Source organism: Lithobates pipiens, unplaced genomic scaffold (genome assembly GCF_037356315.1).
Source record: "Lithobates pipiens isolate NorthernLeopardFrog02 unplaced genomic scaffold, aLitPip1_a1.2 Scaffold_25, whole genome shotgun sequence".
In the NCBI taxonomy this organism is placed as follows: Eukaryota; Metazoa; Chordata; class Amphibia; order Anura; family Ranidae; genus Lithobates; species Lithobates pipiens.
In genome coordinates this window covers 228,048,899-228,075,465 of record NW_027507787.1, presented here as the reverse complement: position 1 = coordinate 228,075,465, position 26,567 = coordinate 228,048,899, and the positions used below count along the sequence as shown (strand labels likewise).

The 26,567-nt window shown below is 47.3% G+C and overlaps 1 protein-coding gene across 1 annotated transcript in view; it reads left to right on the top strand.

Moving 5' to 3' along the window:
* Nucleotides 1-1,882: 1,882 nt before the first annotated feature.
* LOC143929837 (C-type lectin domain family 2 member B-like) overlaps nt 1,883-26,567 on the top strand; it is a 138,147-nt gene continuing 113,462 nt past the window's right edge. Inside the window, exon 1 of the mRNA XM_077453811.1 lies at nt 1,883-1,931. Coding sequence (XP_077309937.1) covers nt 1,883-1,931 — 49 coding nt within the window. The remainder of the gene's footprint in view (nt 1,932-26,567) is intronic.

Genomic DNA, 26,567 nt, shown 5'->3' with positions numbered 1-26,567 from the left:
CCTATCGCCGGGAGCAGAAGGAAGACTTTTGTGTCGGACCTTCATATCCCATCCACCCTTTTCCTGACAATGCTCCCATCCCTCCTCTTCAGCCCTGTTGGAAACCTTAATTAAACATTGTATTTGTGATACCCATCTGTTCTGCAATATCTCTCCCTGTCTGTCTTTCTTTATTTCTTCCCAACCTTCTACACTTAATCCATTTTCTCCATCCATCCCCAATTTCTTGAGAATCCTATTTGTGCCCTGTGCCTTATCCTTCCCATACAACATTGTAATTATGTCTTTAACAGCATAACATTTCTGAGATTCCTCCTGGGGTTTACCATGTGTCTGGCCCATTTTGACAGTCCTGCCTAGGTGGCGTTTGGATCACTTACTAAGTGTCTCGTTGCCTTCTCCTCCTAGGGTGCCAAAATACTAAAAACCTCTCCTATATGAGATTTCTGAAATCGAATTACTTTATATGCTAGCCAACTGACAAATATTATGACCAGACTGACAGCTACAACATATACAAGCATTCCCTTTTGGTGGCCAAACACATATGACTAGGTCTCCGGGACTTGTGGAGACCTTATTTCCTTCCCATTACCATGGAATCTCTCAGCATTCGTTTCTTATTCCTGCTTTATTGAGGCAGTCAGGACTTATACTTTCAACCCGTTTTTAGGCTCATGAATCAAAAAGCGTATATCAAACTTAAGTGTCGGACCCCCAAAGTACTCTTACGAGTTAAGGGCGCATTCCGTTACCCATTGGGATGATATATGTTTCAATTCACACCATACAAACAGGGATTATCTCATTCACAACAGACAGATGACAAGTAGACAGACAAGAAACAACGGTAACATAAGCCAAAATATTAAGTTCAAGACCCACTTACTACAGAGGTTGGTGTTTACCTGAAGAACAATTCAGACAGATCAGGTGGGCACAAATCTAAGAAGCACAGAGTTTATAAGAAAATAAAGCTTTTCTTACCTGCGCAGGATTTGTCTGTGGTTCTTTGATGTGCCCAGCCTCTTTGTTCCGTCCTTATGTTCGTTCGCCTCTTGTAGTTTCTTCAGCGAGTCCGTGTTCGCGGCGCCAGAAATGTTAGGTGTGACCTCAACAAGTCACCTATTTGTCAGGTTATGTTACCGTTTCCCAATTGTTAGTTAGAGTTCTTATCCGAGCAAAGAGACACAGAGATATTATTCAGTATTTCTGCTCAGAAGTCCGTCGTTAACTCTAACTGTCTCTGACTGACTGTGTCTCTGAGGCTTGTTTATTACATCTTTTATAGACAGAAAAGGGCAAACATCAGCAAATGTAAAAAAAACAACATTTTCAAAGTAAAGACAATTCTCCGGGTGTTATCAGCTGATAAGACAATCTTCTGGGCGTAGACTGCTTTTTAGGGCTGATGCGGCCTCTTCTTGATGAGTACGTGACAAAAGATGATGAATCCTTATTTTACAGAGAAGGATAGAAAAATATAAGACATAAGGTCAACCATTTTGTTTCAACATATACCTTAATCCTTACAAGGGATATACAATGTAATACTGACATATAATCACACACATAGGTTGGACTTGATGGACTTGTGTATTTTTTTCAACCTCACCTACTATGTAACTATGTAGTAAATGCACTTTTTTTTTTTTTAACGTGCATTTATTATTATTATTATTATTTTTATTTTTTTTAAAGTGAACTTTGATGGATGGGCTGGTCTTTCTCTGCCTCTATGTTACATAATGCCATATCTTTCTTTTGCTTTCATTTTCTTCCTCCTCCACATAAAAAAGGCAGAGGGAGGGGAAGGCGGACAAGTTATAAGTAGCTGTAGACTTCATGAAACTGAGTACAAGGTCACCACCAGGTATACCGAATGGGTCTAGGGGAACACAAACCGGAGGATTTCAACAAAGAAATAGAAGGTATGTCTTTTTTTTTTACCTTGGAGCAGCAGATATGGCTTTGCACTATATATATATATACACATTAATATTATATATTTATATATTGTAGCAACTGCTTTTGTTGGTGATTAATATTTAAAACAAATCCATTCCTCCTCACTTTCCAAAATGAGAACGAGGAATAGCTTTGTATATTGTGTAAGTATTCCAAGGACCAGTTACATGGACCATGAAGAACTGGTATTCAAAAAAAAGTTTGTTTTATCCCATGAATGTCTTGTTGTTTTTTTTTTGTTTTTTTTCTCTATTACATTTTCTGTATACTGGATATTGAAAGTAACAAATGTAATAGTTTAGTTGTTGTTTGTATGGTTAATTGCAGTATACCACTCCTGCTAATTCCATAGTTCATTACTTTTATGGAGGTCTACACAGACCAAAAGAGAGGGACAAATGAGGAGGAAAGAGGGACGAGGGGATTTGGCTGCAAAACGGGGACAGTTCCTGCAAATTAGGGACAGCTGGGAGCTATGTTAGTCCAGAGGATTGCTTTGCTTTTAGCCCTTGTACACACGGTCGGACATTCCGACAACAAAAAAATCTGACGAATTTTGTCCGAAACTGGTGTTGCATACACACGGCCGGACAAAGTTGTCGGAAAATCCGATCGCTCGGAACGTGATAATTATTTCGTTACGACGGGACTACGTTCAGGCTAGTACCCAATAGCTTTGGTCTAGGAATTTGATCTGAGTATGCGTGGCACTTTGTCCGATCGGAATTCTCTACACACAATCAGACAAAGTCGGATCGGATCATGTTGTCAGAAAATGTTATAGCCCAGCTCTAAAACTTTGTCGGTCGGATATTCTGACGGAAACAATCCGATGGAGCGCACACACGGTCGAATTATCTGACAACGCGGTCCGACCGGACATTTTCCATCGGAATGTGACCATGTGTACAAAGGCTTACACAGATGTCGGCAACCTGTCAGGCTAAGGCTGGCCATACATTATACAATCTTCTTGTTCAATCTTCATTTATAGTCAGTTCGCACCACATGCACGCCAGTGCGTTTTTTTTTTTTTCTGCATCAAAAACGCATGGAAAGTAGTTTATATGGTTTTTAATGGTATAGTTCACACCAGTGCTTGCAGCTCCAGAAAAAAAAGGAGAACATGCTGCATTTTTCCTTTACTGGACTGTACTGGAATGCTGAAAAAAAGCATAAAAAATGCATCTAAACGCACCACAAATGTGCCAAAAACGCACTGCAACACACATGTCCTTATTTAAAGTTAAGAAAAAAGAGGGGGGGGATGCACTGGAATGCATCAAAAACGTGCATGCAGAAAAGCATCTGGACTGAGTTTCTATAGTGTGAAGGGTGTTATAGTAGTCCCGGAACCCAGCGGCTATTTGGGAGGACCTAACCGTGCACACCTCCGAGGAGAGGCGTAGCTTGTGTACGTGCATGAGGGCCTGTTTCTTCTTTAGAGCTCGAGCCAACATTCGGCCGCATTCATTGCCATGCTCATAGTATCTATGCGATAAGTATCGCAATTGCCTGCGTGCCTGCCTGTCCAGCAATCGAGAGAATAACTCTCTCAACTCCGTCAGTTCCCTCAGAGCCTCAGGGCTGCTGTCCTGTTTGTGCTTAAAATGGAAGTAAACCCTTCCAAACAACTTTGACCTACAGGTAAGCCTAGATTAAGGCTTACCTGTAGGTCCAAGTAATATCTCCTAAACCTATATGGTTTAGGAGATATTTGCCCGAAAATGGGCACCGCTGTCTACGGCGCATGCGCCGTAGACAGCGGCGCGCAGGCGCACTAAATGCGGCAAGTCCAAGAATGGATTTGCCAAATTTGTCTACTCCCGTGCGCATGCGCGGGAGTGACGTCATCGCGGCTCCGGCGAATGGCAGCGTCGGAGCTCCGAGACGCGACTCCCGTGCGCATGCGCGGGAGTGACGTCATCGCGGCTTCTCCGCTGTCATTCGTCGGAGCTGCGAGAGATGCCACAACCAAGATGGATGCGGCGGACTACAGGTGACAGCGGCGACTTCGCTGGCTCCTGTGTCAGGTAAGTGACACATAATGAGCTACTATGCGATGCATAGTAGTCCATTATGCTTTACCTTTGCAGGGAAAAAAAGAGGAAGTAAACCCATCAGGGTTTACTTCCTCTTTAAGTTCCGCCAATCGGAGTGTCTGGAGTACCCTATCAAAATCTGCTTGTCAGGCTTTCTTAAGTCTGGATCCCTGTGAAATCAGTTCGCCTCTCACCACTGCCTTGTGGCCCTCCCCAATAATCCCTCAAACAATCCCTCTGCTCATCCCCTCTGTGCAATCCTTGTTTGCATTTGACATGTTGCACTGTAGAAGGGACAGCTGGGAGCGGAATGATTGCTATGGGCCGGGTCACATCATAGAAATCCAGTCTGGCTGCATTTTTTTCCAGTACGGTTTTGATGCAATGTGGTGCATTTTTTTTCCTCCCTCTTTTTTTCTTAACCTTAAATAAGGACATATGTGTTCTGGTGCGTTCTGGTGCACATTTGATGCGTTTTACTGCGTTCCAGTGGAACTGACCACACTGGTGTGAACTATGCCGTTGAAAAACCAAAAAAATGCAACTGGACTGCATGTGGTGTGAACTGACCATTGGGGTAAACAGAACTATTCTTGTTTGCACATTTCTAACACATGAACCTCCACAGAAGAACAAGCTTGGACATTCTCAGAAGCACATATGGTCAGGAGAGGAACTGCAGTCTGCTCACATAATTTGTAATAAAAACATCTTTGCCATTCTGAAGCTTCCCTCCAACCACTTTGCATATTATTTTATATATACTGGGATTCTGTACTTGCCAAATATGCTGCAGAAATCTCCCTCCACTGAGTCTGGCTGCAGCCATTTTAACTGTGGGCAGCTGAGGCTGCTGCCTGTTTACTTCCTGGATTTACACAGAGGAATGCCTCCAGCTCTGCAACTAGGGTTGCCACCTGTCCAGAATTCACCCGGACAGTTCGGGTTTGGAATCATGCGTCCGGGTTTCAGACTGCCTGAAACCCGGACACATTATTTAGATTGACAATGGCTTCCCTGCAGCTTCCACCCCCACCCCCCCAAACACTCCTACCCCTCTGTGTCTGCCCACACTCCAATCCCCGGCGCTGTGCCTCAGAAATGGAAAGTTGGGGCTGGAAATTTGAAGGTGCTGACTGCCAAGGAGTGAGTGAGTGAATACACTAAGGCAAGTCAGGGTTCTCAGAGCACCCTTTACACCAGAGGCCACAGTGTTCCACCTTACATCAGAATCTTCTCCATACATCAGAGTTCTCAATGTTCCACCTTAAATCAGGGTCCCCAGAGCATCCCTTATGACAGAGTCCCCAGAGTTCTCCCTTACATCAGAGTCTGCAGAGTCCCCCCCTTACAGTGAAAGGGAACTCTGTGAGTTCAGATGTAAAAGAGGAACTCTGCGGACTCTGATGTAAAGGGGAACTCTTGTGATTAACTTCATGTGATTAGAAATTTTATTTAATAGCAAAATATATGTATAGTTTATACTATTAAAAAAAATTGCTACGTGGCGCTAAAGTGTTCGGGTTTGACTTAAAGAAAAGGTGGCAACCCTATCTGCAACTCTCATTGGCCCTCTTATGACTCATCCCACCTCCCTTCCTGGCAAACTCTCACCAGAGAGAGATAGAGAGAGAGAGAGCTGTGCATGATGTCATAATGGGCTGTATAAGGGACTTACTGGCAGAAAATAAAATGTTTTACTATCCAAAGTTAAAACAACAACAAGGACAGAAGATGTAATAGACTGAAAGATGAAAAAATGACTGAAGGTCCACTTTAAGGGTCAGTTCACACCACATGCAGTCCAGTGCGTTTTTTTCTGCATCAAAAACGCATGGAAAGTCGGTTATAGCATAGTTCACACCGGTGCTTCCAGCTCCAGGAAAAAAAAAAAAAGAAGTAGAACAACACTGTAAAACGCTTCAAGAACACTTTGGAAGTCAGGTCCCATTACACTTTAGCTTCATGCTAGGAAATGAGATTTCCTATGACCAGGTGTGGAGGTGTGGAGATGAGGATGTGCGGAGGTGGGGAGGTGTGGAGGTGTGGAGGTGTGGAGATGAGGAGGTGTGGAGATGAGGAGGTGTGCAGATGAGGAGGTGTGGAGGTGAGGAGGTGTGGAGATGAGGAGGTGTGGAGATGCGGAGGTGTGGAGATGCGGAGGTGTGGAGATGCGGAGGTGTGGAGAGGAGGAGGTGTGGAGGTGAGGAGGTGTGGAGATGAGGAGGTGTGGAGATGCGGAGGTGTGGGGTGTGGACGTGTGGGGTGTGAAGATGCGGAGGTGTGGAGATGAGGAGGTGTGGAGATGGGGAGGTGTGGGGTGTGAAGATGAGGAGGTGTGGAGATGAGGAGGTGTGGAGGTGAGGAGGTGTGGAGATGAGGAGGTGTGGAGGTGAGGAGGTGTGGAGATGAGGAGGTGTGGAGAGGAGGAGATGTGGAGGTGAGGAGGTGTGGAGATGAGGAGGTGTGGAGATGAGGAGGTGTGGAGATAAGGAGGTGTGGAGATAAGGAGGTGTGGAGATGCGGAGGTGAGGAGATGTGGAGATGTGGAGGTGTGGGGTGTGGAGGAGAGGAGATGTGGAGATGTGGAGATGAGGAGGTGTGGAGGTGAGGAGGTGTGGAGATGAGGAGGTGTGGAGATGAGGAGATGTGGAGGTGAGGCGGTGTGGAGATGTGGAGATGCGGAGGTGTGGAGGTGTGAAGATGAGGAGGTGTGGAGATGAGGAGGTGTGGAGGTGAGGAGGTGTGGAGATGAGGAGGTGTGGAGATGAGGAGGTGTGGAGATGAGGAGGTGTGGAGATGAGGAGGTGTGGAGATGCGGAGGTGTGGAGATGCGGAGGTGTGGAGGTGTGAGGTGTGGAGATGAGGAGGTGTGGAGATGTGGAGATAAGGAGGTGTGGAGATAAGGAGGTGTGGAGATAAGGAGGTGTGGAGATAAGGAGGTGTGGAGATGCGGAGGTGAGGAGGTGTGGGGTGTGGAGATGAGGAGGTGAGGAGATGTGGAGATGTGGAGGTGTGGGGTGTGGAGATGAGGAGGTGTGGAGATGAGGAGGTGTGGAGATGAGGAGGTGTGGAGATGAGGAGGTGTGGAGATGCGGAGGTGTGGAGGTGTGAGGTGTGGAGATGAGGACGTGTGGAGATGAGGAGGTGTGGAGATGTGGAGATGTGGAGGTGTGGAGATGAGGAGGTGTGGAGATGAGGAGGTGTGGAGATGTAGAGGTGTGGAGATGAGGAGGTGTGGAGATGAGGAGATGTGGAGGTGTGGAGATGCGGGGTGTGGAGATGAGCAGGTGTGGAGGTGTGAGGTGTGGAGATGAGGAGGTGTGGAGATGAGGAGGTGTGGAGATGCGGAGGTGAGGAGGTGTGGGGTGTGGAGATGAGGAGGTGTGAGGTGTGGAGATGAGGAGGTGTGGAGATGAGGAGGTGAGGAGGTGTGGAGATGAGGAGGTGTGGAGATGAGGAGGTGTGGAGATGAGGAGGTGAGGAGGTGTGGAGATGAGGAGGTGTGGAGATGAGGAGGTGTGCAGATGCGGAGGTGAGGAGGTGAGGAGGTGTGGAGATGAGGAGGTGAGGAGGTGTGGAGATGAGGAGGTGTGGAGATGAGGAGGTGTGGAGATGCGGAGGTGAGGAAGTGTGGGGTGTGGGGTGTGGAGATGCGGAGGTGTGGAGATGCGGAGGTGTGGAGATGCGGAGGTGTGGAGATGAGGAGGTGTGGAGATGAGGAGGTGTGGAGATGAGGAGGTGTGGAGATGTGGAGATGAGGAGGTGTGGAGATGAGGAGGTGTGGAGATGAGGAGGTGTGGAGATGAGGAGGTGTGGAGATGAGGAGGTGTGGAGATGAGGAGGTGTGGAGATGAGGAGGTGTGGAGATGAGGAGATGTGGAGGTGTGGAGATGCGGGGTGTGGAGATGAGCAGGTGTGGAGGTGTGAGGTGTGGAGATGAGGAGGTGTGGAGATGAGGAGGTGTGGAGATGCGGAGGTGAGGAGGTGTGGGGTGTGGAGATGAGGAGGTGTGGAGATGAGGAGGTGTGAGGTGTGGAGATGAGGAGGTGAGGAGGTGTGGAGATGAGGAGGTGTGGAGATGAGGAGGTGTGGAGATGAGGAGGTGTGGAGATGCGGAGGTGAGGAGGTGTGGGGTGTGGAGATGAGGAGGTGTGGAGATGAGGAGGTGTGAGGTGTGGAGATGAGGAGGTGAGGAGGTGTGGAGATGAGGAGGTGTGGAGATGAGGAGGTGTGGAGATGAGGAGGTGTGGAGATGAGGAGGTGAGGAGGTGTGGAGATGAGGAGGTGTGGAGATGAGGAGGTGTGGAGATGAGGAGGTGTGGAGATGAGGAGGTGTGGAGATGCGGAGGTGAGGAAGTGTGGGGTGTGGAGATGAGGAGATGTGGAGATGAGGAGGTGTGGAGATGCGGAGGTGAGGAGGTGTGGGGTGAGGAAGTGTGGGGTGTGGAGGTGTGGGGTGTGGAGATGTGGGGTGTGGAGGTGTGGGGTGTGGAGGTGTGGAGATGTGGAGATGAGGAGGTGTGGAGATGCGGAGGTGAGGAGGTGTGGGGTGAGGAAGTGTGGGGTGTGGAGGTGTGGAGATGAGGAGGTGTGGAGATGAGGAGGTGAGGAAGTGTGGGGTGTGGAGGTGTGGGGTGTGGAGATGAGGAGGTGTGGAGATGAGGAGGTGAGGAAGTGTGGGGTGTGGAGGTGTGGGGTGTGGAGATGAGGAGGTGTGGAGATGAGGAGGTGAGGAAGTGTGGGGTGTGGAGGTGTGGGGTGTGGAGATGAGGAGATGTGGAGATGAGGAGGTGTGGAGATGCGGAGGTGAGGAGGTGTGTGGTGAGGAAGTGTGGGGTGTGGAGGTGTGGGGTGTGGAGATGAGGAGGTGTGGAGATGAGGAGGTGAGGAGGTGTGGAGGTGTGGGGTGTGGGGTGTGGAGATGAGGAGATGTGGAGATGAGGAGGTGTGGAGATGCGGAGGTGAGGAGGTGTGTGGTGAGGAAGTGTGGGGTGTGGGGTGTGGAGGTGTGGGGTGTGGAGATGAGGAGGTGTGGAGATGAGGAGGTGAGGAAGTGTGGGGTGTGGAGGTGTGGGGTGTGGAGATGAGGAGATGTGGAGATGAGGAGGTGTGGAGATGCGGAGGTGTGGAGATGCGGAGGTGTGGAGGTGTGAGGTGTGGAGATGAGGAGGTGTGGAGATGTGGAGATAAGGAGGTGTGGAGATAAGGAGGTGTGGAGATAAGGAGGTGTGGAGATAAGGAGGTGTGGAGATAAGGAGGTGTGGAGATAAGGAGGTGTGGAGATGCGGAGGTGAGGAGGTGTGGGGTGTGGAGATGAGGAGGTGAGGAGATGTGGAGGTGTGGGGTGTGGAGATGAGGAGATGAGGAGGTGTGGAGATGAGGAGGTGTGGAGATGAGGAGGTGTGGAGATGAGGAGGTGTGGAGATGAGGAGGTGTGGAGATGCGGAGGTGTGGAGGTGTGAGGTGTGGAGATGAGGACGTGTGGAGATGAGGAGGTGTGGAGATGTGGAGATGTGGAGGTGTGGAGATGAGGAGGTGTGGAGATGAGGAGGTGTGGAGATGTAGAGGTGTGGAGATGAGGAGGTGTGGAGATGAGGAGATGTGGAGGTGTGGAGATGCAGGGTGTGGAGATGAGCAGGTGTGGAGGTGTGAGGTGTGGAGATGAGGAGGTGTGGAGATGAGGAGGTGTGGAGATGCGGAGGTGAGGAGGTGTGGGGTGTGGAGATGAGGAGGTGTGGAGATGAGGAGGTGAGGAGGTGTGGAGATGAGGAGGTGTGGAGATGAGGAGGTGTGGAGATGAGGAGGTGAGGAGGTGTGGAGATGAGGAGGTGTGGAGATGAGGAGGTGTGCAGATGCGGAGGTGAGGAGGTGAGGAGGTGTGGAGATGAGGAGGTGAGGAGGTGTGGAGATGAGGAGGTGTGGAGATGAGGAGGTGTGGAGATGCGGAGGTGAGGAAGTGTGGGGTGTGGAGGTGTGGGGTGTGGAGATGCGGAGGTGTGGAGATGCGGAGGTGTGGAGATGAGGAGGTGTGGAGATGAGGAGGTGTGGAGATGAGGAGGTGTGAGGTGTGGAGATGAGGAGGTGTGGAGATGTGGAGATGAGGAGGTGTGGAGATGAGGAGGTGTGGAGATGAGGAGGTGTGGAGATGAGGAGGTGTGGAGATGAGGAGGTGTGGAGATGAGGAGGTGTGGAGATGAGGAGGTGTGGAGATGAGGAGATGTGGAGGTGTGGAGATGCGGGGTGTGGAGATGAGCAGGTGTGGAGGTGTGAGGTGTGGAGATGAGGAGGTGTGGAGATGAGGAGGTGTGGAGATGCGGAGGTGAGGAGGTGTGGGGTGTGGAGATGAGGAGGTGTGGAGATGAGGAGGTGTGAGGTGTGGAGATGAGGAGGTGAGGAGGTGTGGAGATGAGGAGGTGTGGAGATGAGGAGGTGTGGAGATGAGGAGGTGTGGAGATGAGGAGGTGTGGAGATGCGGAGGTGAGGAGGTGTGGGGTGTGGAGATGAGGAGGTGTGGAGATGAGGAGGTGTGAGGTGTGGAGATGAGGAGGTGAGGAGGTGTGGAGATGAGGAGGTGTGGAGATGAGGAGGTGTGGAGATGAGGAGGTGTGGAGATGAGGAGGTGAGGAGGTGTGGAGATGAGGAGGTGTGGAGATGAGGAGGTGTGGAGATGCGGAGGTGAGGAAGTGTGGGGTGTGGAGATGAGGAGATGTGGAGATGAGGAGGTGTGGAGATGCGGAGGTGAGGAGGTGTGGGGTGAGGAAGTGTGGGGTGTGGAGATGTGGGGTGTGGAGATGTGGGGTGTGGAGGTGTGGGGTGTGGAGGTGTGGGGTGTGGAGGTGTGGAGATGTGGAGATGAGGAGGTGTGGAGATGCGGAGGTGAGGAGGTGTGGGGTGAGGAAGTGTGGGGTGTGGAGGTGTGGAGATGAGGAGGTGTGGAGATGAGGAGGTGTGGAGATGAGGAGGTGAGGAAGTGTGGGGTGTGGAGGTGTGGGGTGTGGAGATGAGGAGGTGTGGAGATGAGGAGGTGAGGAAGTGTGGGGTGTGGAGGTGTGGGGTGTGGAGATGAGGAGATGTGGAGATGAGGAGGTGTGGAGATGCGGAGGTGAGGAGGTGTGTGGTGAGGAAGTGTGGGGTGTGGAGGTGTGGGGTGTGGAGATGAGGAGGTGTGGAGATGAGGAGGTGAGGAAGTGTGGGGTGTGGAGGTGTGGGGTGTGGGGTGTGGAGATGAGGAGATGTGGAGATGAGGAGGTGTGGAGATGCGGAGGTGAGGAGGTGTGTGGTGAGGAAGTGTGGGGTGTGGGGTGTGGAGGTGTGGGGTGTGGAGATGAGGAGGTGTGGAGATGAGGAGGTGAGGAAGTGTGGGGTGTGGAGGTGTGGGGTGTGGAGATGAGGAGATGTGGAGATGAGGAGGTGTGGAGATGCGGAGGTGAGGAGGTGTGTGGTGAGGAAGTGTGGGGTGTGGAGGTGTGGGGTGTGGAGGTGTGGGGTGTGGAGATGAGGAGGTGTGGAGATGAGGAGGTGAGGAAGTGTGGGGTGTGGAGGTGTGGGGTGTGGAGATGAGGAGATGTGGAGATGAGGAGGTGTGGAGATGCGGAGGTGAGGAGGTGTGTGGTGAGGAAGTGTGGGGTGTGGAGGTGTGGGGTGTGGAGGTGTGGGGTGTGGAGATGAGGAGGTGTGGAGATGAGGAGGTGAGGAAGTGTGGGGTGTGGAGGTGTGGGGTGTGGAGGTGTGGGGTGTGGAGATGAGGAGGTGTGGAGATGAGGAGGTGAGGAAGTGTGGGGTGTGGAGGTGTGGGGTGTGGAGGTGTGGGGTGTGGAGATGAGGAGGTGAGGAGATGAGGAGGTGAGGAAGTGTGGGGTGTGGAGGTGTGGGGTGTGGGGTGTGGAGATGAGGAGATGTGGAGATGAGGAGGTGTGGAGATGCGGAGGTGAGGAGGTGTGTGGTGAGGAAGTGTGGGGTGTGGGGTGTGGAGGTGTGGGGTGTGGAGATGAGGAGGTGTGGAGATGAGGAGGTGAGGAAGTGTGGGGTGTGGAGGTGTGGGGTGTGGAGATGAGGAGATGTGGAGATGAGGAGGTGTGGAGATGCGGAGGTGAGGAGGTGTGTGGTGAGGAAGTGTGGGGTGTGGAGGTGTGGGGTGTGGAGGTGTGGGGTGTGGAGATGAGGAGGTGTGGAGATGAGGAGGTGAGGAAGTGTGGGGTGTGGAGGTGTGGGGTGTGGAGGTGTGGGGTGTGGAGATGAGGAGGTGAGGAAGTGTGGGGTGTGGAGGTGTGGGGTGTGGAGATGAGGAGGTGTGGAGATGAGGAGGTGAGGAAGTGTGGGGTGTGGAGGTGTGGGGTGTGGAGGTGTGGGGTGTGGAGATGAGGAGGTGAGGAAGTGTGGGGTGTGGAGGTGTGGGGTGTGGAGATGAGGAGGTGTGGAGATGAGGAGGTGAGGAAGTGTGGGGTGTGGAGGTGTGGGGTGTGGAGATGAGGAGGTGTGGAGATGAGGAGGTGAGGAAGTGTGGGGTGTGGAGGTGTGGGGTGTGGAGATGAGGAGGTGAGGAAGTGTGGGGTGTGGAGGTGTGGGGTGTGGAGATGAGGAGGTGTGGAGGTGAGGAGGTGTGGAGATGTGGAGGTGTGGGGTGTGGAGATGAGGAGGTGTGGAGGTGAGGAAGTGTGGGGTGTGGAGGTGTGGGGTGTGGAGATGAGGAGGTGTGGAGATGAGGAATTTGTATGATTTGGTTTTTGAATACTTCAAATAGTTGGAGTCGGTTTACAATCCTTGTGAGCCTTGGCCTTATTGTCTTCTCATGGGCTCAGCTCTATAACAATCGTCATACCCAGAAAGGTGAATCCCAGACATATAAGAACAAAGGACACTTATCTGTAAAATGCGGTTTTGCTGCATTAAGTTTTCTCTTCAGATATTTCTTTTTGGTAAAGTTGTTTCGTTTTTCTCTCTGCGGATTGGACATGAAATCATATCTACTATGATCAGCAGACACAGTAGGAGGAAATGATATACAGAAGGTGACTTGGGGTTGCTGTGAGAAAAATGTGAAGCACTTTGCAATGGTATATTTAGGATTCCAGGACAATAACACAAAGACAAAGGTCAGCTATTTATACCAGCAGTAATAATGCACCTGCGGAAGATTTACCCCCCTCCTGACCAGGCCATTTCTTGCTATACGGCACTGCGTTACTTTAACTGACGATTGTGCAGTCGTGCGACTCTGTACCCAAATAAAATTGATCTGCTTTTTTTCCCCACAAATAAAGCTTTATTTTGGTGATATTTGATCACCTCTGCTTTTTTTTTTTTTTTTTTTTTTTTTTGCGCTATAAACAAACAAAAAAAAAGCAACAATTTTGAAAAAAAAGAAAAAAATGTACTTTCTGCTATAAAACACATACAATATAAAAAAATTAAAAAAAATATTCATAAAAATCAGCCAGTATGTATTTTGCTACATATTTCTGGTTAAAAAAAATCCTAATAAGCGTTTATTGATTGGTTTGCGCAAAAGTTATATTGTTTACAAACTATGGGATATATACTGGAATTTTATTAAAATTAAATGTTTTATACTAGTAATGGTGGTGATCAGCGACTGGTAGCGGGACTACGATTGTTGTAGAGGACATTCTGACACTTTGTGGGAACCAGTAACACTAATGCAGTGATCAGTGCTAAAAATATGCACTGTCACTGTACTAATGACACTGGCTGGGAAGGGGTTAAACATCTAGGGTGATCAAAGGGTTAAGAGTGAGCCTAGCCAGTGTTTGTGTGTACTGTGTGAGGTGCTTTTACTAAAGGAAGTGATGGATTTTCCTCCCCTGGTCAGCACACAGCTCTGCCCTCTCCTGCTCTGTCCAGCCTCTCTCAGCGGGTACCGGAGGACCCTCATTGGTTGGCACCCACTGATCGGTTTGTGCCACATCTAATCACAGTACAGGCGTGGCGCTGGCGGCACACACTCTACCTGGATGTACCGGATCATGTATTAGGTACAGTGGTGTGAAAAAGTGTTTGCCCCCTTCCTCATTTCCTGTTCCTTTGCATGTTTGTCACACTTAAGTGTTTCGGAACATCAAACCAATTTAAACAATAGTCAAGGACAACACAAGTAAACACAAAATGCAATTTGTAAATGAAGGTGTTTATTATTAAAGGTGAAAAAAAATCCAAACCATCATGGCCCTGTGTGAAAAAGTGATTGCCCCCCTTGTTAAAACATACTATAACTGTGGTTGTCCACACCTGAGTTCAATTTCTCTAGCCACACCCAGGCCTGATTATTGCCACACCTGTTCACAATCAAGGCATCACTTAAATAGGAGCTGCTTGACACAGTAAGGTCCACCAGAAGATCCTTAAAAGCTACACATCATGCCGAGACCCAAAGAAATTCAGGAACAATTGAGAAAGAAAGTAATTGAGATCTATCAGTCTGGAAAGGGTTATAAAGCCATTTCCAAAGCTTTGGGAATCCAGCGAACCACAGTGAGAGCCATTATCCACAAATGGCGAAGACATGGAACAGTGGTGAACCTTCCCAGGAGTGGCCGGCCGCCCAAACTTACCCCAAGAGCGCAGCGACGACTCATCCAAGAGGTCACAAAAGACCCCACAACAACGTCCAAGGAACTGCAGGCCTCACTTGCCTCAGTTAAGGTCAGCGTTCATGCCTCCACCATCAGGAAAAGACTGGGCAAAAATGGCCTGCATGGCAGAGTTCCAAGGAGAAAACCACTGCTGAGCAAAAAGAACATCAAAGCTCGTCTCAATTTCTCCACAACACATCTTGATGATCCCCAAGACTTTTGGGACAACATTCTGTGGACCGATGAGACAAAAGTGGAACTCTTTGGAAGGTGTGTGTCCAAGTATATCTGGCGTAGAAGGAACACTGCATTTCATAAAAAGAACATTATACCAACAGTAAAATATGGTGGTGGTAGTGTGATGGTCTGGGGCTGTTTTGCTGCTTCAGGACCTGGAAGACTTGCCATGATAAAAGGAACTATGAATTCTGCTGTCTACCAAGAGATCCTGAAGGAGAATGTCCGACCATCTGTTCGTGTACTCAAGCTGAAACGAACTTGGGTTCTGCAGCAGGACAATGATCCTAAACACACCAGCAAATCCACCACCGAATGGCTGAAGAAAAACAAAATGAAGACTTTGGAGTGGCCTAACCAAAGTCCTGACCTGAATCCTATTGAGATGTTGTGGTATGACCTTAAAAAGGCCGTTCATGCTCGAAAACCCTCTAATGTAACTGAATTAGGACAATTCTGCAAAGATGAGTGGGCCAAAATTCCTCCAGGACGCTGTAAAAGCCTCACTGCACGTTATCGCAAACGCTTGGTTGCAGTTGTTGCTGCTAAGGGTGGCCCAACCAGTTATTAGGTTTAGGGGGCAATCACTTTTTCACACAGGGCCATGATGGTTTGGATTTTTTTTTCACCTTTAATAATAAACACCTTCATTTACAAATTGCATTTTGTGTTTACTTGTGTTGTCCTTGACTATTGTTTAAATTGGTTTGATGTTCCGAAACACTTAAGTGTGACAAACATGCAAAGGAACAGGAAATGAGGAAGGGGGCAAACACTTTTTCACACCACTGTATGTGATCTGGCTGGGGGAAAACTGCTCTGCCACCTTATAAGTATGTTATGTGGTCGGCAAGTGGTTAAAGTGACTCTACCCCCCCCCCCCCCAAAAAAAAATAAAAAAAAGAGAAAAGAAGAAAAACAAACTATAAATGGAGGTAATAATATTTAGCAGCCCTGTTACTGGTGACGTCATTCTTCTCCCTCTTTTTAAGACTACACTGACTAAAGAATATTCAGTACCTGAGTCCAGGTGTGTTGGATGTAGGGTTGCCACCTGCCAGGGCTTCACCTGGACAGTCTGGGTTTCAGTCCACCTGAAACCTGGACGGATTATTCAGGCTCAGAACAGGGCCTGGCAGGAGGGGGAGGGGGCTCTATGCATTACTATTCTCTTAGGAGTGCTCAAAGGTGTCCCAGGTCTGTTATCCTATAACATATATATATATATAATCCTGTACACTGCAAAAATGTTCAGGCTTGGCTAGAAGAAAAAGTGGCAACCCTACTTGTTCCATCTGCCAACTATGACACCACCGCTATGTCACTGCAGAGCTGTAGGGGCATATATGTTGGTGGGTGGCGCTATAACACACATGCAGCACTAATCCCCCGAAGGAGCTGCTGGTTATTTTTGGGCTCACCGTTACCTTCTGTTCTCCTTGTTGCACATCTAGGGGATGTCCCGTGGTAGATGGCCCAGTAATTCCAGACTGACTACAGATCCACTTGAATGGATTTTATTTGTAAAAACTCAGACAATTGAACAGTCTTTCAACTTGGGATCAGAGGGTTGGGAAGGAGTTCAGCTCCCCTCAATGTCAAAGTCTATAAATGTTAAAGAAATTACTTACTTCTAGACTGCATCCAGAGAATAGCCATTCACAGCTGGATGATCACTCAGGTTGGACAGTCCACCACTCACAAGGCCTGGCAGCCAACCAGGTGTTACTCAGGAACAAGTCTCTGCCACAGACGTTGTTGTAGAACACGTAGGAAACTAGAACTTGAAACACTTGTAGGATTCCTGGATCTTTCAGCCACTTGGCGATATCCACAAGACCGGATTCTCTCGGTTACTTCAGCCCTTCCAGGCTCTTGTTAACCACTTTCAGACCGGACCATTTTGCTGGTAAATGACCAGAGGTCTTTTTACACTTTGGCACTGCGCTGCTTTAACTGGTAATTGCGCGGTCATGCAATGTTGTACCCAAACGAAATTTGCGTCCTTTTCTTCCCACAAATAGAGCTTTCTTTTAAAGGTATTTGACTGACTCTGCGATTTTTATTTTTTGCGATATAAACGTAAAAAGACCGCAAATTTTGAAAAAAAATGATATTTTCTACTTTTTGTTATTAGAAAAATCCAATAAACTCAATTTTAGTCATACATTTAGGCCAAAATGTATTCAGCCACATGTCTTTGGTAAAAAAAAAGTCAATAATTGTATATTTATTGGTTTGCGCAAAAGTTGTCACATCTACAAACTAAGGTACATTTTCTGGAATTTACGCAGCTTTTATTATATGACTGCCTATCTCATTTCTTGAGGTGCTAAAATGGCAGGGCAGTACAAAACCCCCCCAAATGACCCCATTTTGGAAAGTAGACACCCTAAGGAAATTGATAAGAGGCATGTTGAGCCCATTGAATATTTTATTTTTTTGCCGCAAGCGATTGAATAATGACAAAAAAAAAAATTTTTTTTTTTTTTTACACAAAGTTGTCACTAAATGATATATTGCTCACACATGCCATGGTTATATGTGGAATTGTACCCCAAAATACATTCTGCTGCTTCTCCTGAGTACGGGGATACCACATGTGGTCGACTTTTTGGAAGCCTAGCCGCGTACGGGGCCCCGAAAGCCAAGCACCGCCTTCAGGATTTCTAAGGGCATACATATGTCATTTTACTCCTCACTACCTATCACAGTTTTGAAGGCCATAAAATGCCAAGATGGCACAAAACCCCCACAAATGACCCCATTTTAGAAAGTAGACACCCCAAGCTATTTGCTGAGAGGCATGTTGAGTCCATGGAATATTTTATATTTTGCCACAAGTTGCGGGAAAATGACAAACTTTATAAATTTTTCACAAAGTTGTCACTAAATGATATATTGCTTACACATGCTATGGGCATATGTGAAATTACACCCCAAAATAAATTCTGCTGCTTCTCCTGAGTACGGGGATACCACATGTGTGGGATTTTTTGGGAGCCTAGCCGCGTACGGGGCCCCGAAAACCAAGCACCGCCTTCAGGCTTTCTAAGGCCGTAAATTTTTAATTTCACGCCTCACTACCTATTACAGTTTTGAAGGCCATAAAATGCCAAGATGGCACAAAACCCCCACAAATGACCCCATTTTAGAAAGTAGACACCCCAAGCTATTTGCTGAGAGGCATGTTGAGTCCATGGAATATTTTATATTTTGCCGCAAGTTGCGGGAAAATTACAAACTTTTTTTATTTTTTTATTTTTTTTCACAAAGTTGTCACTAAATGATATATTGCTCACGCATGCCATGGGCATATGTGAAATGACACCCCAAAATAAATTCTGCTGCTTCTCCTGAGTACGGGGATACCACATATGTGGGACTTTTTGGGAGCCTAGCTGCGTACGGGGCCCCAAAAGCCAAGAACCGCCTTCAGGCTTTCTAAGGGCGTAAATCTTTGATTTCACGCCTCACTACCTATTACAGTTTTGAAGGCCATAAAATGCCAAGATGGCACAAAACACCCACAAATGACCCCATTTTAGAAAGTAGACACCCCAAGCTATTTGCTGAGAGGCATGTTGAGTCCATGGAATATTTTATATTTTGCCGCAAGTTGCGGGAAATTTACAAACTTTTTTTTTTTTATTTTTTTTTTCACAAAGTTGTCACTAAATGATATATTGCTCATGCATGCCATGGGCATATGTAAAATGACACCCCAAAATAAATTCTGCTGCTTCTCCTGAGTACGGGGATACCACATGTGTGGGATTTTTTGGGAGCCTAGGTGCGTACGGGGCCCCGAAAGCCAAGAACCGCCTTCAGGCTTTCTAAGGGCGTAAATCTTTGATTTCATGCCTCACTACCTATTACAGTTTTGAAGGCCATAAAATGCCAAGATGGCACAAAACCCCCACAAATGACCCCATTTTAGAAAGTAGACACCCCAAGCTATTTGCTGAGAGGCATGTTGAGTCCATGGAATATTTTATATTTTGCCACAAGTTGCGGGAAAATTACAAACTTTTATTTTTTTTTCACAAAGTTGTCACTAAATGATATATTGCTCACACATGCCAGGGACATATGTGAAATGACACCCCAAAATAAATTCTGCTGCTTCTCCTGAGTACGGGGATACCACATGTGTGGGACTTTTTGAGAGCCTAGTCGCGTACGGGGCCCCGAAAACCAAGAACCGCCTTCAGGATTTCTAAGGGTGTAAATTTTGGATTTTACACCTCACTACCTATCACAGTTTTGAAGGCCATAAAATGCCAAAATAGCACAAAACCCCCCAAAATGACCCCATTTTGGAAAGTAGACACCCCAAGCTATTTGCCGAGAGGCATGGTGAGTATTTTGCAGCTCTCATTTGTTTTTGAAAATGAAGAAAAAAAAAAATAATGTATATTTTTTTTCTTTTTTTCAATTTTCAAAACTTTGTGACAAAAATGAAGGTCTGCAAAATACTAACCATACCTCTCGGCAAATAGCTTGGGGTGTCTCCTTTCCAAAATGGGGTCACTTGGGGGGATTTTGTGCTATCTGGGCATTCCATGGCCTCCGAAACTGTGATAGGCAGTGAGGAATGAAATCTAAAATTTACACCCTTAGAAATCCTGAAGGTGGTGCTTGGATTTTGGGGTACCGTACGCGGTTAGGCTCCCAAAAGGTCTCACACTTGTGGTATCCCCGTACTCAGGAGAAGCAACAGAATGTATTTTGGGGTGTAATTTTACATATAACCATGGCATGTTTGAGCAATATATCATTTAATGACAACTTTGTGCAAAAAAAAAAAAAAAAATAATAATAATGTATTTTTTCCACAACTTTTGTCAAAATATAAAATATTCCATGGACTCGACCTGCCTCTCAGCAAATAGCTTGGGGTGTCTACTTTCTAAAATGGGGTCATTTGGGGGGGTTTTGAACTGTCCTGGCATTTTATGCACAACATTTAGAAGCTTATGTCACACATCACCCACTCTTCTAACCACTTGAAGAAAAAGCCCTTTCTGACACTTTTTGTTTACATGAAAAAATATTTTTTTTTGCAAGAAAATTACTTTGAACCCCCAAACATGTAGTGTTTTTTTAAAGCAAAAGCCCTACCGATTAAAATGGTGGGTGTTTCATATTTTTTTTTCACACGGTATTTGCGCGGCGATTTTTCAAACGCATTTTTTGGGGAAAAAACACACTTTTTTTTATTTTAATGCACTAAAAATCACTATATTGCCCAAATGTTTGATGAAATAAAAAATATGATCTTAGGCCGAGTACATGGATACCAAACACGACATGCTTTAAAATTGCGCAGAAACGTGCAGCGGCGACAAACTACGTACATTTTTAAAAGCCTTTAAATGCCTTTACAGGTGACCACTTTAGATTTACGGAGGAGGTCTACTGCTAAAATTAGTACCCTCGATCTGACCTTCGCGGTGATACCTCACATGCATGGTGCAATTGCTGTTTACATATGCCACCAGACCAACGCTTGTGTTCCGCGTTGCGCCTTAGCAGGGGGGGACAGGGGTGGTTTTTTTTTTTTTTTTTTTTTTTATTATTTATTTTGCTTTTTTATTTTTTTTTTAAACTGTTCCTTTCATTTATATATATTTTTTTATGATTTTTATTGTTATCTCAGGGAATATAAATATCCCCTATGATTGCAATAGGTAGTGACAGGTACTCTTTTTTAAAAAAATTAGGGTCTATCAGACCCTAGATCTCTCCTCTGTCCTCAAAGCATCTGACCACACCAAGATCGGTGTGATAAAATGCTTTCCCAATTTCCCAATGGCGCTGTTTACATCCCGCAAAATCTAAGTCATGAAATGCTCGTAGCTTCCGGTGTCTTAGGCCATAGAGATGATTGGAGCCATTCTGGTCTCTGATCAGCTCTATGGTCAGCTGGCGGAACCACCGGCTGCATTCTCAGGTTCCCTGTTGGGACAGGAGAGCCTGAGAAAACCATGGAAGATGGTGCGGGGGGGGGGACATTCCCTCCCACTGCTTGTAAAAGTAGTCTAGAGGCTAATTAGCCACTAGGATTGCTTTTACATAAAAGCCGACCGCTGGCTGAAAAGAATGATACCAAGATGATACCTAAACCTGCAGGCATCATTCTGGTATAAGCACTCAAAGTCCCGCAACATACCAGTATGTTGCTGGAACTGGTTGGGCATATATTGTATTTTTTTTTTCATGCAGCCTGTGGGCTGAACGAAAAAAAAATATTGATCGGTGGGCATGCCCACCATTAGATACCACCCTTCATCCACCCACTTTCTAATGGTGGGCATACATGCACCATTTATATATGCCGAAGCATGGGGGCATCCTCCCGCAAAAGGTAGGAGCAGATCGTTCCTCCACCCCGTATGCCCCCATGCTTCGGCATATATGCTCTTTTTTAACTGTGGTGGTGAAATCACCCCCGACAGTGCTGGAGTCGCGGCTTTATGTATCGTGGGAGCAAACGCTGTTGCTGTCAAGATAAATAAATCCGCTCTGCAGCAGAATGGCGTACCTGCTAAGCAAATGATGGTTAACAATAAAACAAAGTAACATTACAGTATAACAGTAGGACTTACCATACCTGCAAAGCAAATACAAAAAAAATCGCAAAAAATAACACATTTAACACAATCTGTGCCTAAAATATATATATGCCGAAGCATGGGGGCATCCTCCCGCAAAAAAGTTATGCCGCGTACATACATTCAAACTTTTCCACGGGCAAGCCCTCCGTCGGAATTTTGACTGTATGTACGCGGCATTAGGAGCAAAATCGATCCTCCACCCCTTATGCCCCCATGCTTCGGCATATATGCTCTTTTTTAACTGTGGTGGTGAAATCACCTCCGACAGCGCTGGAGTCGTGGCTTTACATATCGTGGGAGCAAACGCTGTTGCTGTCAAGATAAATAAATCCACGCTACAGCTGAATGGCGTACCTGAAAACAAAAAATGGTTAACAATAAAACATTGCAGAATAGAATACAGTACAAAGGAGCAGAACAATAGAGAGAGAATAGAGAGCGAGAGAGAACAATAAAACGACAACTATTTTTGGTTTTTTTATTTTATATTTTTTTTGGTTTTTTTGGTTTTTTTACTTTTTTTTTTTTTTTTTTTTTTAACACTTTTTTTTGTAACTTTAACACTTTTTCTGTTGTAACGGTTCCAGCGGTTTGGGTCTCTCAAAATGTGATGGCATCTTGGGAGACCCTGTGAACGTGTGCCTAGCTTGTGCAATGCTGTACCCTGCGCTAATACTCAACTAGTTCATGGTAGCGTTCAAAACACTCACCCTGACAAAGACCAGGCTGGTCAGGACAGCGGGGACAATAAGAACGGGTGTCACGCCTAAATCCGCGCTTGCTACAGACACGACATCTTTTTTGGGGGGCTCGTTGGGTAGGGGTACTCGGGATGACATAAGAATAATGCCTCTCATGCAGCCGGCTTACTGCATCTGGTAGGGGAAGGTGAGGTGGAGCACCGTCTGGATACAGAAGGGCTCTGACGATATCCTCCTGGAATTTGAGGAAGGATCCAGTCCGTCCTGAAGCTTTGTGTAGTACATAAGCATTCAGTATAGCCAATTGGAATAAATAAACAGACACTTTTTTGTACCAGCGTCTGGACTTACGGGCAACTAGATACGGCGCCAACAACTGGTCATTGAGGTCCACCCCTCCCATGTTAAGGTTATATTTGTGGACACAGAGGGGTTTCTCCACAACACCAGTCGCCGTAGAAATTTGGACCGTCGTGTCTGCATGAAGGGAGGTAAGAACGAAAACATTCTTATTATCCCTCCACTTCATAGCGAGCAAATTATTACTGCGCAAGCAGGCTCTCTCCCCCAGCCTAAGACGGGACTCTACAAGCCGCTGGGGAAAGCCCCGGCGATTAGGTCGCACGGTGCCACATGCTCCAATCTGCTGATCAAACAAGTGACTAAAGAGTGGCACGCTTGTGTAATAATTGTCCACGTACAAGTGGTACCCCTTTCCGAATAAGGGTGACACCAAGTCCCACACTATCTTGCCAGCGCTTCCTATGTAATCAGGGCAGTTCTCCGGCTCTACGTGACTATCTCTTCCCTCATAAACCATGAAACTACGTGTATAGCCTGTGGCCCTGTCACAGAGCTTATACATCTTGACCCCGTATCTGGAACGCTTGTTGGGGACGTATTGTTTGAAGGACAAGCGACCAGAAAATTTAATCAGGGACTCATCAACGCAGACAACTTGATCGGGAGTAAACAAGGCTGCAAAACGTTGGTTGAAGTGGTTTATGAGGGGCCGAATTTTGTAGAGCCGATCATACTCAGGGTCTCCACGAGGACGACAGAGTTCATTGTCGCTGAAGTGCATGAACCGCAAAATCATCTCGTATCGTGCCCTGGACATGGAAGCAGAGAACACGCGCATATGGTGAATTGGGTCAATGGACCAATATGACCGCAACTCACTCTTTTTGGTTATGCCCATGTTGAGGGAGAGGCCCAGAAAGATTTTAAATTCGGAAACCGTAACTGGTTTCCATTGTCTGGCAAGGGCGGACTGGGGAATAGTGGCGATGTGTTGAGCAGCGTACAAATTGGTTTGGTCCACAATAGATCTAAAGAGATCTTCGGTGAAAAACAGTGAGTAAAAGTCAAGTGTCGTAAAATCAACTGTTTCCACGTTAATGCCAGGTTGGCCAGTGAATGGGGGAAGTACGGGTTCTGCAGAAGTGGTGGGCACCCAAATAGGATTGGCGAATTCTGCAGGAAGGGCACTATGGGTACGACGGGCCTGTCTTTGTCTTCTTCTTGGTGGCAGCGGGACACTACTTGTGCTTGCCACCTCGCCAGCTTGAACTGCACTTATGGGACTCGCCACGTCACCACGTGTTACTGCAGTGCTGGATGTAGGTCCAGGGTGTACTAGGCCGCTGGTGCTTGCCAGTTCACCAGAAGGTTGAGCGGCTCTAGTACGTCTCTGCTCCATACGAGTGACCTGCGGTTCCTGCACCTCAACAACAGAATACATACGGGATTGGGCACACCTGTTCTTAACAGCGGCCTCATCTCCGTCGTCAGAGCTATCTGTCATGGAGCCGCTGTCCTCTACAGGATCGTATTCTGAGCCTGAATCTGACAGATGAGTGACGTCCTCTTCACTATCTGTCATGCTCAGAAACGTGTAGGCCTCATCACTAGTGTACCTTCGCTTTGCCATTTTGGGCTCTAAATTTAGGGGTACACTAGTGAGACTCACAGGTAAAAAAGCACCTAGCCTGTCAGCGACTGTTTCAAAACGCTACAAAAAAAACTGTTAGCGATCGCAGGGATCAAGCCTGACTCTGCGAACGCTGCAGTTATGTGTGTTGTGTTTTGTAAGTGACAGTGATCGATCGATACTGCACTTGGGTGGGCTGGGCTGGGCTTGGCGGAGGGGCTAAACGCAGGTGCTAGCGGGTATCTGGGCTGATCCCGCTAACAATGCGTTTTGGGAAACCTAAAATGCTGGCAACGCTAATATATATCTGATCAGATACTATATTACTAAGGGAGGTGTATGCTTTGCGCGTGGGTGTTAGCGGTACTGGCACTAACCTGACGCTGGGGCGACGCAGGCCTTATCTGACCCTAAAAAACTTATATCACCCGCCGGGTGATCAGGGGGTTAAACCTTTATTAGGTAATAAATGGCGGGTGCCCTGAAACAAAAAAATATAACTAACCAACCAGCGTCACCTGTAACAGTTATATGGTGATCACTGGTGAAAGGGTTAACTGGGGGGCAATCAGGGGGCTATGCGGTAGTATATGGGGGTCCCTGACGCTATAAAAAGCTGCGGCGAACCCAAATACTTACCTGCCTATCTAGCGTCACCTGTGACACTAATACAGCGATCAGAAAAAAATCGCTTATTAGTGACACTGGCGACGGGGGGTGATCACGGGGTTAAACCTTTATTGGGGGGGTTAGGGGGGCACCCTAGAGCTAAAGGGGGCTAGCCCTAACTGCCCTAACAGTTATTACAGTCACAAATGACACCAATGCAAAAAAAAAAAAAAAAAAAAAAAAAAAAAAAAAAATGCACTTGGTGTCACTGTGACTGGGGGGGGCAGGGGTGATTGGGGGTGATTGGGGGGTGATCAGGGGGGTGAAAAGTGTGCCTGGCGTGTTCTACTGTTAGTGTAGTGTTAGGTGCAACTCACCGATCCGCTCTCCTCGGTGCCGGAACGAAAAAGACCGACACGAGGAGAGAATACATCACTTCCTCTCCTGTGTTTACATTACAGGAGAGGAAGTGATGTCACGGGGGATTTTCATTCGTCGGGAGCGATCGCGAGGGGGTGGCCATGAATGAATGGCCGTCCCCTCGTCCGGGATCGCTCCCGAACGAAAACCGACCGCCGCAGGCACCGGGCGGGGGCCCGATCGGGCCCCCGACCCGCGGGAGGCAAATCACGTACATGTACGTGCTTATGCCTGCCCGTGCCATTCTGCCGACGTACATCGGCGTTAGGCGGTCGGCAAGTGGTTAAGAAAACCAACCCATATGTGGTGTTCTTCTAAAGAGTCCTTCCCTGGAATGCTTGAAGTCACTGGGTCTCTCCCAAACCATAGACGGCACCCAACCACCTCAGAATCCTCCTTTAGTTCCCTTGCCTCGGGCTAGCCAGCCCCGAGGCATTAAAGTTGGGTGGATCTGCACCTCAGGCCATAGCCTTCCTGGGGGGCTGGTCAGGAGGACCAGGACCATGTAATCAGCACATCATAATGGACCGGAAACCCGAACCACGTGACGTCCGCATCTTAAATACCCTCTCCCAGAGGGCACAGCGAGAGGGCCACTCCCACTGACCTGACTGTGAAAGTGAGTAACTTCAGCACCTGACCAGGCCATAGTTCCACGCCTGCCAGAAGAGACAGCGCTCCCTGTGGCCAGGCTGAACATCTCACAGCCCAGTCAGACTGATGCAGAGGTCCCCAAACCAAACTGCAGTTTAGACAAAGTTTAACTTTGAAAAACACATAGTGTGTGCTCTTCAGGAGCCGCCGCTACACACAACACGGGGAACGTGCATCCAACACACTGGAGAGATTCAGATGCTGTGCATGACACACAGTCGAAGCTGTTATCTTTTTACTTCCCTCTCTCTCTCATGTAAACTCCATATGGAGTCATCCAGAGGAGAGTTGGAGGGGAAGGGGAGGAGTCATTGTTCAGGCTTGTTCTGTTGTATGTGTAAATGTCAGCTTTAGCTATTGGGCTCTGTAAATAACTTTTTTTTTCCAGCAAATTCGAAAAGTTAGGCCTGGAAACATGTTGAAAAAAAGCTAGGAGCTCCAACTACTAGTGTGAAATAATATAAAACTGATATGCAATATTTCTTGGCTATGTTTTATATATATATATATATATATATATATATATATATATATATATAAAAAAAAGAAAACCTCTTTACATTCCCTAATAATATAGTATATGGTTTTCTATAGTCCCCCTTCTGTTTGACACATTTCATTTTTTGATACAATTAAATCTGTGAGCTTCCTAACACATTAATGAGGACTTCCCAGCACAAAATGCCCCTCTCTGACCAATGGCGTTCCTCTGTACACCGACAAACGTTTTTTATTCCTAAATTGCTTATTCATGAACTGGCTGCAATTCTTTTAGAATCTGCTGCAGCCAT